Source organism: Pteropus alecto, unplaced genomic scaffold (assembly GCF_000325575.1).
Source record: "Pteropus alecto unplaced genomic scaffold, ASM32557v1 scaffold233, whole genome shotgun sequence".
Classification (NCBI taxonomy): Eukaryota; Metazoa; Chordata; class Mammalia; order Chiroptera; family Pteropodidae; genus Pteropus; species Pteropus alecto.
The window spans coordinates 2,039,241-2,051,242 of NW_006434367.1; the positions used below are offsets into that span (position 1 = coordinate 2,039,241).

Consider the following 12,002-nt stretch of genomic DNA (forward strand, 5'->3'; position numbering starts at 1 on the left):
TTCCATGTCAAATAGCATGACGTCAATCTTAATAACCTTTTCATTTGTATAACAGAGGTGCTTTATGAATTGAGGGCTCCCATTTGACTATATGTGTTTGCAAGCTAGGAGAGTGGCATGTGCCTGTGGCTGTATGAAGAAGCAGACCTTATAAATGCACACTAAGACATTCATCTGACTCCTGGCTCTGTGAGGAGACTCACCCACCGCCAATCTTGACCAGTGTTCCCATTGCTTTCCCTGGATCCTTCCTTCTATATAATCTTTCTATTTTTAGATTGAGATATAATTCACATAATTTCACATAACATAAAGTTTACCATTTCGAAGTATACAATTCAGTGGATTTTAGTATATTCATAGGTTGTGTGACCATCACTACTATCTAATTCCAGAGCATTCCCATTATCTCTCAAAGAAACTCTGTATCCATTAGCAGTTACTCTCAATTTCTCCTGTCCCCAAGCTTCTGGCAACCACTAATCTACCTTCTCTCTATGGATTTGCCCAACCTGGACATTCCATACAAATGGAATATAATATGTGGTCTTTTGATTCAGGGTTCTTTGACTCAGCATAATGTTTTCAAGGTCCATTCATGTTGTAGTACAGTGCTTCATTCCTTTTCATTGCCAAATAATATTCCACTGTGTCATGTTTTACATTTTGCTTAATCATACATCATTTGATGGACAGTTGATTTGTTTGTACTTTTTGGTTATTAAGAATAATAACCAATATGAATATGCTATGAATATTCATGAACAAGTTTTTATGCAGATATATGTTTTTAATTCTCTTGGCTATATATCCAGGAGTGAAGATGCTGAGCATCTGTGTTTAAGCCTTTGAGGACCTGTGAGACTGTCCCTAGATTCTTCATCAGTAGCTCAGCCTTAACAGAATTTCAGTATCACTGGGAAGTATCTCTACCCCCAAATATTCCTGTGGTTTCTGCCATGGAAGAAGTTACTTTAACATGGCTTAGAATTACTCCTATCATAATAAGAATTAAGGTTAAAAATCATTGCTGTTGAGCAAGGTAGCACCGTGACTTAGATTTATATCAAGATGCAAGTCAGATCTTTTTCAAAGCAATTTAGATGAGAGGAAAAAAAAAAAAAAAGCCATGTCGGAACACTGGGAATGTGCAAGGGGAAAGAAGAGGGGGCTCCAGAGTGAGTCTGGGGTGGGGTGGGGTGTGCACTTTTAAAGGGACAGGGTCAGCTTTTCCTATTAGTGCCATGTGAATATGGGGCTCCCATTCTGCCAATTCATTTATTTCAAATAGACTTACTGAGCACCTATTTTATGTAAGAACACTCACGTAGGAGCTGGATATTTAAGGATCAGTTAAACACATTCTCTCAGTAATTAAAAATCTCATGGGTTGGACAAGATGGCTGGCGTATTGCAGTCTCAGGGCTTTACTCGGAGATCATGTCCCTTCACCGACTTGAAGTTGAAATGACTTTTCTTTTACGAATGGATGGTGATGGAAGATGGAAGCAGCTTATATTTCTTTAACATCTTATTTGGCAACATTAAAAAAAGGTACGGCAGCATTTGTTGGTCTAACAAATGTTATTGAAATATTACTTGTTTTTGAAATCCTTCACCACTACCCTCTATCTCAAAATTTGAGTGTATAGGAAAAATAAGATATTGTTATTAAGAGACAAAGGTTACTGATCTAACTTGATTCCCATGTTTATTAAAATGGATAAAAAAAGCAAAATTGTTGACGTTACCTAGATAGTGAGGTCTGGAAGGGGAAATGGTTTCTGTGATTTTGCCATGTCAGGTTAAGAAAGCATAAAAAATGATTTGGTGTTTTATTCCTGACAAGCCCGGAAAGAGAGTCTTGACTTCATGGCCCAGAGTCTCTTTCACAAGGCAGTTATTATCTGTGGTTCCTGGTAATTTGAAAGGACAAAACTGAAAGAAAAGCAGATCTTGGCTGTGATCTTATCTGTTAATGGGAAACTGTGATCTTAGCTGTCTTAGTTTACCCTTGTGGTCCCAGTTTCCACACTGGTGACATAATAGCAAGAGCTATATGCCAGGAACTCTTTTGAGGACTTTGGATATCTACTTATTTAATCCTACAATGACTGTATGAGAATAGATCACATGATTTTTCCCATTAAAGTAATTTGCCCAAAGTTTCACCCAATGGTTGGTGGCAGAGGTAAGATCTGAATCTGAACTACCTATTGTCATCCGAATCCTAACTACTTGTTTTAAAAATTTATATTTGCATGTTCTATTTTAAATTAAATCATCAATTTTATAACTATGGTGATGTGTGAATAAGAATAAATTGTTCTTTTTTAAGAAGGAGAAATTCCTGAGCAGCACTGTGGTGTTCCCTCACGACGTCTTTGCTCGAGAAATACTCAAAAATGATGATAAAACGCATATTCCACATCAACTTTAAATGTAAATGTATATGAATTTAAATATTATTATGAGCTGTGCTAGAAATTCCAGTTGTCAGCATTTTCTTAGTATATCCTTTCCATCTCTAAAATATTGTGAGTTAGCATATAATTCCGTCATGGCTTTTAAATGATTGTGAAATGACATGTTAGAGAAAGAGTGAGTGAGAGTAGAAGGAAAGGATAAAGGACCTTCAGGAAGAGAGAGGACTCCCAGTACCCTCTCAAATTGCACTTGAGCTCTAAACCTTTCCTTATTCCCACACCCAAATCTAAACCAGCTTGGCTCTCATGGACTGAGTGATCCAGTTGTGGAAAGAAAGTAAACATACCTACTAAATGACATGAGAGTAACCACAGTAGTATCTTCACAAATGTAAACTTAAGGGTGTGGCCAACGTAAAAAGGGAATACAGATTTAAGGTAAGTCTTGAAGGACTCTTAAGTGTGATAGGAAATAAAAATTTTAAAATATTTTTCCAGTTAATAACAATTTTTAGTTAGTAAATAGTTTCTTTAGCATATGCCGTGGAAGCTCATTCAAAGCTTTTGGTGGTCATTTCAGAGTGTGTGGAGCGGATTTGTGCTGCATCCCTCCTGGGGATTTAACTTCCTTCGTCTGGGACCTTCCACTCTCTACACCCACTTCACTTGTGTTCACTCATTTCTAAGGCTTTGTATACAGTGGGCTGAAAACATCCATGCTAGTATCACCAGTATTCCTTCTGAGCTCCAGGCTCCTACAACCATCTGCTTGAATGCCTCCTTTAGATATCCTTTTGGCATCTCAAACTTAACCTCTCCAAATGGAGCTTGATACCTTCCTCTGTTTTTCCATAAACAGCGTCTCTCAGTTTTCCCCATCTCAACAAATGGCACCATGGCCCACTGCACTATCATCCTTGATGCCCCCTTTTCTCTGCTTCTCTTATCCAATCCACCATCTCATTCTGTCCCTTCAGCACCCAGGGCTCACTTCCATGGCTACCACCTGACTCAAGGCACTCCACTGGGATATCTCTCCTGTTAATTCTCCATACAGCAGCCAGAGTGACCCTCACAGCCTCACTCATGGAACCAATGGTCACTCATTCCATTTGGAAGAAAAATCCAAGTTCCTTTGCATAGCCTTCAGCACTTGGGAGGGTCTGGCTGCACCGACCTCTCTCACTCGTTTATGGCCATTCTTCCATTACCCATATGTTCGCTCCCAGACTGGCTTCCTGTCAGTGCCTGGGTTCCAGCATCTCCTCCTCAGGGCCTTGCCATTGGCCCTTCTCAGTGCCTGTCACAAGGTGATGGTGCCTGAACTCCTATGGATGAGAAAGGGCTGGGGCCACACAACTATTTTCTCCTTGAAGTCAACAGAGCTGCATTATTCGGTTCCAAATATTATAAATTCCTAGATTTTTATGCTTATGAATCTCTTCCATATGTATGAATTTTTAGAATTTACAGACTAAAAATGTAAAAGTGCCTATTTCTTGCTGCCTGAAGAGTCACGTAAAAACAATTAGTTTTTGTTATCACAATAGCAAACATTATCTAGAACTTCTTGACTAACATTCTCCCGGGAGACCATTATTCTTTAATAGTTATAGAATGAATCTAAAGTGGCAAAAGAAAATAGGAAAACACGCATTTCAGAGTAAAACAACCAGCCAGCCTCGGTACCAGAGTCCTTTCCTTATTTCTCGTCATTATATTTTTCATCAAATATTTACTTATTATATTAATGACCATCTACTTTCGAGGTTCTAGTCTACTTTTAATATGTATCACTTATTACTTTAAGTAAGAGCTTGGGCTTGATTGCAGATGTTGATATTTTAAAATTTAATTTGGGGGCCCTTGTTCCAAAATTAAAATATAATAATGAATATCTAAGTATATTATAACTGACGAACATGCCTATAACTGTAGAGAAGCAAAAAACGAATAGAACTGAAAACATGATCAAGATAGAATGAATACAGCATCCTTCTGGTTCTTCCCTGAAACTGATTCCTATTGGATTTTCAATTTTCCATCTACAAAACATGCCTTATTTTAAAAGCTTATTTTCCGTAGTGAGATGTTAATTATTTGTTCCTTGCACTCAAGAGAGGTCAGTAATCCTGGGAGATAGTACAACCAACCACATATGCAATCCTATCTTCAAAGAGGCCTGGGCTCTACTCAGAGCAGACTTACTATTGTGCACAGTCGATCAGCTGGTATTCATTCGATCTCTCAAAGCATGCCTTCACACCTTCATCATCCCAAAGTTTCTTCACATGATCGAAGAATTCCTAAAATTTGAAAAAGTTACAAATAAGAGCATATTATAATCTTTCAAAAGTTAATAGTGAAAAAAACCTGCCCTCTCAATTTTGCAGGTAACACATGAATTATTTTCTTTGTGGGAGTCTACACACTGTGAAATGCACAAATCCCTCGTTCATTGTGATGAAAATGGATGAATCTGTGTTATCATCACTCAAATCAATTTGTCAAACATGCTGATCATTCCAGAAAGTTCCCCCAAGTGAAAATTATGTCAAAAGTTAACAACATGCATTAACGAGAAAAGCAACTAACTAACAATTTAAAAGTTCTTGGTACTCAATAACTTTACTAGTGGAACTGCCACTTCGACAATGAAAAAACATGTCTATTATAAGGTTAAGTTCTGCCTTAGCTGCTCTTTAAAATTTCCTATGTAAGCCATGATTATGAAGAGACATGTTTGAGTGGATGGCCCCAAAGAATTAGGTAATTAAGAAAAATAACTTTAAAATTATATTCTTTAAGAAAAAGACCTTTAAAATTATATTCTTTGGGGCTAGTAATTTACTGATTTTGGGCAATTTTAAACACTATGACTTAAATGTGAACTGCAGTTTCTGGTTCTCACAAATCTGTGCAGGCACAGTGCTTAACTTCACCCACTATGACAAGCAGCAACCTCGAAACAAGAACATTCCTTATCTCAAAGTAAAAGGCAGCTTTAGGAATTCACATTTCCAAAATTACCCAAATTAACTTAACAGTGCAAGTGACTATATAGTAGTTGCTAAATATAAATTTTGACAAAACCCTTTGTTAGAATATTTATATTTCTTCCCACATCAGTCATTTTCCCCTCATGGCAACACCAGGAAGCACCCATTTCCTCCTTTGATCTGCACAGAAGTGTCTGGGGCAACTTGGCTGGTAAGCCATCGAGGCTTTTCTGTTCGTCATGGCTGCCATGTTCCCTAAGAATCAGCATAGAGTCCTTGGAGGAAAAAAATGAAGGGCTGCTATTTTTCTTAGAGAGTCACAGTTCCATACAAGGATAAATCCAAGTATTGTGGGGCCTGATGCTCATACAATTCTGGGACCCTCTTTAAAATAAGGAAAACAAAATTATGAATACAAATTAGGTACAAAACCTTGGAAGGGGGAGTAGGAGTGAGGAGCCCTGAGCTTAAGCACCTTTAGGTTTCAGTACGTCCAATTCTAACTTCCTAGTGTCAGGAACAATCTTTAAAGTTATGTCACATGTCTCTATATCTATCGTCTGTCATCATCATCAACAAATCTAAACTGCCCACAGTTGACAACGAAGGGACTATCTCCGTATAAAGGAGAGTAGCTGAACCCCTCAGTTTTTATCTTATACCATATTGTTCTATTTCAACATTATTTTTAAAACATAAAGGCTTTAAAAAATCATAGCCACAATGCCACTCTTTCAACTAAAAAATATATAAACAAAGAAATAATTCTGTAAAATCATTAAATATTCAGTCAGCCAATGCAGCTTTTTTAATGATAACTAAACACAGAACCAGGCTAGAATTCTAATACATTTGCTACAACTGGGAAATAAATATGAGGAATAATTTTAGTATGCCTCCATTAGCAATTAAGATGAATACTAAATAAAAATAATTTCAGTGTTGTGTGTGCATATATCTGAAAAAATATAAAAGAATGGTTCACAGTGAAATGTAATCTGTTTTTGACATCTGAGAGGATATAGAAGTTGAGAGCATGGAAAGAAATATAGAAGTTGAGAGCATGGAAAGAAAGTGGCATTTCTTAATTTTTTTCTGTATAACCAAATATGAGACTTGCTTTGGGATCTTCATACATTCAGCAAACTAAATACAGGAACATTTATGCTACTCTTATTCAAAGGAGTTTAGATTATGTTATAGAAAATTAAAATTATGACAATATCAAACCTAAACTTACTTTTTAAAAGAATTAAAAATATTACAGCATAATTTTGATTTTTAACTAAAGAAATTTAGATCTATATGTTGTCTACATCTTCCTTTATATATAAAGTATACTCAAAACTAACAGAATTCTCAGATGGGAAGCAATTTTTCCTTTTGCTTTTAAGCTCTTTATAACTGATCTAAAATGGAAATAAACATATGATAATAAGACATGTGTAATAAAAATTCTTGTATAATAGCTCTGCTAATATCATAAAATAACTTTTTGGTTACACTGACACTTGAGGTACACTTTTTCTTTTTTGAAATAAGAATCAAAAGCATATTTCTTATTTCTTGAAATGAAGGTTGTCCAATGGCTTAGAGTGAAAGCTCCAGCTACACATACAGAGGTGCTTTCACATTCAGTGCCCTGTACTATGGCTGGTGGAAACTGTGTAAAAATGTTATTGTGCACAATATTCTTTCTAGGACTACTTATAGTTATACTTCTCTCAAATTTTAGTGTCAGGAATACTTTTTTTGCATCTCTCAAGCAACAGATTTTTACATTTTATTATTAATTTTTAATCTTATGGGCCTTGTAACTTTTAATCCTATGGGCCTAGAAGTCATGTTTCGGGGTCAGTCCCATGTGTGAAGGGCTTTGCCTTATGGTCTGGGTACTAACTGTGCTTCTGGCTCCACATAACTTGCTTTCATGTTTCTAGCCTCACTCTCTTGGATTTTCAGTTACTTTATTAACTTGTTTTTAAACTTTTAAAGCAGTTCTAAATCTTTTCTGGAACAAATTGAAGCATAAATAAGTGTTTAACATAATTTTTCATGGAAACATAGTGAATAATGTTCACTACCATAATCCAATGGACCTTAGAAATAGGCAGTTTCAGGTCAATAGCCGTTTAAACTGAATTTTCTAAAGCTCAAGTTTCTGTCTGATTCATTTAAAATACACCTACTTAATTTTATCCCTTGGATAACAGAATGATCTAATAGATTTGTCATTTTCTTCTTCAGACATCTGATATATATATTGAGTTAAAAGTCTATGTGGGATCTGTCATGTCTGGTAACACTATGATTATGTTATTTAAAATTTCTGTCCATCTTCAAATCTAATTTAATATAGTATCTCTAAAATTCTATTTAGGAACAGCTTTCAGAAACTATGCTAAAAAAAAAAATCAAACAAATGAATTTAAAGTCATTAGCAGTCCCCACGCCCATATCTTTCCTACAATGAAGCATGACCACAGTTGGCAATGACATTAACAAGTAACCAAATATAAAATGAGGTCACATCTCATTTTACCCAGCATTTACCCAGTGCCTATTATATTTCAGAAATGTTCTAGGGGTCTTAGATACAAGGTATCATTTACGTCTCAAACAACCTGCCATGTAGGTGATTCAACTCCCATTTTACAGATGACAAAATGGGAATGATTTAGGATACTTTCTATTTGCTCAAGCTTCCTTGACTAGGAAATGGTCAAACCTGGATTCAAAAGCATGCTATGAGTCCAGCTAGCTTCTTCATTCTCTAGTTGATGGCAGTCTCTTGTGCCTGGGAGACCAGTGGGACAATAGCAAATTTATAATACAAACTAAACTCTATTTTTTCCCCTTAGGACAGCCTACTTTAACTATTTTTAGAATAATTTTTAACAGCTTTTTGAGGTATACTTTTCATACCATAAAATCCATCCATTTATACAGTCATGCAACCAATACCACAATTAATTTTTGGAACACCTCCATTACCTCCTTACCCTCTGGAGCTAAGTCCTATCTCCACCCCAGGTCCCAGACTGTTAATCTACTTCTGTCTCTATAAGTTTTATCTTTTCTAGAAATTTTATATAAATGAAATCTAATAAATAGTCTTTTGTATCTGCCTTCTTTCACTCAGCATATTTTTGAGATTTATCTATTTTGTAATATATTAGTAGTTTGTTCTTTTTTTAAAAAAATTGCCGAGTTCTATTCTATTGAACAGATATACCACTATTTGTTTATTCATTCACCAATTGATGATCATTTGGGTTATTTCTAGTTTTTGACTGTTAAAAACTGTGCTGCTAGGAATATTTGTGTACCAGTCTTTGTATGGACTTGTATTTTCATTTTTCTTGGGTTGATACCCAGGAGTGGAATTGCTGGGTTATATGGCAGGTGAATGTTTAACTTTAAAATTTTTTTTAAAGTTAAATTGTTTTCCAAAGTGGCTATTCTATTTTACATTGTCAAGAGCGATGTCTAGGGGTTCTAGTTTTTCTATATCTTCACCAATACTTGATTTTGTTAGTCTTCTTAATTTTAATTACTCTCGTGGGCATATAGTGGCATCTCATTATGGTTTTAGCTTACATTTCCCTAATGACCAATGAGGTTGGACATCTTTTCATGTAATTGTTGACTACTTGCATATATTCTTTTTGAAGTGTCTTTAAATATTTTTTCCATTTAAAAAATTAGGTTGTATGTCTTATTATTGAGTTTTACTTTTTTTATGAGAAATTGATTTAAAAAACTGTCTAGATTCAAGTCCTTTGTTAGCGATAAGTTTTGCAAATATTTTCTCTCAAACCGTAGCTTGCATTTTAATTATCTTAAACATCTTTTGCTGAGCAATGTTTTTAATTTTGCTAATGTTCAATTAATCAATTTTTTTCCTTTTAGTATTTATGTTTTTCTGTGTTTAAGAAATGTTTGCCTAACTCAAAGTCAAAAATATTTCCTCTAAGTTTACTTCTAAAAGTTTTAGAGTTATAGCTCTTGCATTCAGATCTATGATCCATTTGAGTTAATTTTTGGAGATGTTATAAGGAAAAGGTCAAATTTCACTTTTTTCCATAAGGATATCCAACTTTCTCAGTCTTTTATTGAAAGACTACTCTTTCTCTGTTGCTTTACCTTGGTGTCTTTGTTGAAATTGACCATATACATGTAGGCCTGTTCATGGACTCTCAATTTTGTTCCACTTATATGTCTATCCTTATGCCAACACCATACTGTCTTGATTATTGTAGCTTTGTAGTATGTCTTAAAGATAGTAATGTTAAATCCTCCAACTTTGTTCTTTTTCAACATCATTTTGGCTGTTCTAGGTCTTTTGAATTTCCATATACATTTTACAATTAACTTGTCAATTTCTATAAAAAAGCCTGCTGGCATTTTGATTGAAACTGCACTGAATCTATATATCACTTTGGGGAGAATGCCATCTTAACAATAATGAATTTTTTTATCCATTAACATGATATATCTATTTATTTGTATTTTATTTAAATTCTCTCAATAATGTTTTGTAGTTTCAGTGTATAGATCTTTCACATTGTTAAATTTTTTCTAAGTAGTTTTTTTGTGAATTTATTTTGTATATACATATTTTTAAAACGTCATTTTTGGATTTTTTTTTATTGCTAGTACACAGAAATACAATTGATTTCTGCATTTGATTTGCAACCTTGTTAACTTCACTTATTAGTTCTAGTAGCTTTTAATTTCTTCCTGTGTAGCTGTGCACAGAAATAGTTACCTACACAGCTCCGGCCTCTCTCTGTTTTTCTCCCAAAAGCATGACCCATGAGGCCTGGGGTAGAATCTGAATTCCCTGTGGTTCCAAAGTGCAGGAGGACTTAGCCAAGGGATCTTCACTGCCCACCTTGCAAGGCTTCATGGTTTTTGCTGCTTACACTTGTATTGTATCTTTAAAAAGATACAATAAGATTGATTAGAGATTTTTTTATTTGTAATTTATAATCTCACAAGACAATTGTGATCAGTATAAAGCTTTAGTAATCAGATCCATGATTCATAATAGAGAATTAAATAAATCTATTTTATAGTGATGGGAACATAATTTTCCTCAAGCATTTTTTTCCACAAAATTAATTTTCTCGCTTTTGATTTTCCCCTTCATAATACTCCTACTCTTATACCTAAGATTCTCTCTGTAAAATCCTAATTCTCTGAGAAAACTGTGCATTTGAAGCATGCCAAAGAGACTCATAAGAGAAACTTATTTGTGTGGGAACAGAAATAAAATAATTAGGTATTTTCATTAGGAATAAGAGGCTCAAAGAATCACGACTTTAGTCTTTCCTTCCAGACAAGGCTCTATCAAAGTTATCTGACAAAAATTCTCTTTGGAACATCAAGCTTAAATTACATAACACTTTAAGGTATTATTCTTGGTCTCCTTAGTCACTCCGAATCTTGTTTTGTGTGCTGAGAGGTAAAAAGAAGAGAGGAACCCCTCTTTTGGGGAAGAAGACTAGATTAAAAGCAAGTGTCTTGAGAAGTGAGTTTGCTATATTCCTACTGACAACAACTGTAGAATTAGATACATATTTCTTTGGGAAAATTTTAGTGTAAAATACACTAATAGCGTCTAATGAGGAATCATAAAACAATATTTATGGTTTGAGCATGGATTTTGGTATTTGAGTGCCTGGGCTTAAATCCCAGCTGAGAGGCTCTGACTGCTGAGAGTAACTTTCCTCCTCTGCTCCGTGGGGGATAACTGTTCTTCAAGGCAGAACCTGGCTGGGACCGATGAGCACACGGCGGCCAGGGGAGGAGGTGCATGTGTGAGGTTAAGGGCAGCAAGGAGACAGAGAAAAGGTGGCTGAAAAGACAAAATGAGAAGCGGGAAGGGCAAGCTCAGACTTGAGGCGGCCGACAGAGTGGTGACCAACAGTGCCCCGTGCTGGTGGGGAGGGAGGGTCTGGAGCCTCACTTTGGAGCATGACACTGTAGCTTTGGTACAATTGTGGCAAGGCCTGCCAGGTGCCAACAGGTCAACAGAGAACACACATGGCGAGGAAACAGAAATCATGTGTAAGCTTGAGAATCGAATTCGAGAACCATCTACAGCACACCTGCTGACATAAGGCACTATGCTCTGTGCAGGGTGTACGAGAGACAGGCCACACGATTTCTGCACTTGAGGAGAGGAATGAGCTCCCGTCGCAGTACAAAGAACCAACCACATGGACAGGCGTCGCTGTCAGAGCTTAACTTTTAATAGTGTGCTTCTGATTCCTGGTTTCGCCCTGGGTTTTCAGACCTTTCTAGAAAGGCCTTCAAGCTAATTTGATCTGTCCAGACATACACTTAACAGCTGGTGAGGGAGTTAAGCTGGCTGAAAAGAATGCAGCAGATGACGAGAGAAAAGGAAGAAATGGGGAACAGAATATTTATATAAGAATGTCTGCTACAGCTTGGAAAATTTGCTTTGACAGCCATGTGCTGTAAACTGAGCCTCCAAATTCTTTGCCTGGGGACGTGGTGCCAATGATCCTTACTGGTATCAACAGCTTACTCCCGCAAGGCAGTGGGG

The 12,002-nt window shown here is 35.9% G+C and overlaps 1 protein-coding gene across 3 annotated transcripts in view; it reads right to left on the bottom strand.

The window, feature by feature from the left end:
- The window catches only part of GNAL (G protein subunit alpha L), a 151,031-nt gene that overhangs the window by 40,330 nt on the left and 98,699 nt on the right, over positions 1-12,002 (bottom strand). For all 3 annotated transcript variants that reach the window (XM_015587245.2, XM_015587246.2, XM_025044897.1), the window contains one exon: positions 4,635-4,732. In XM_015587245.2, the coding sequence (XP_015442731.1) occupies positions 4,635-4,732 (98 nt within the window). The remainder of the gene's footprint in view (positions 1-4,634; positions 4,733-12,002) is intronic.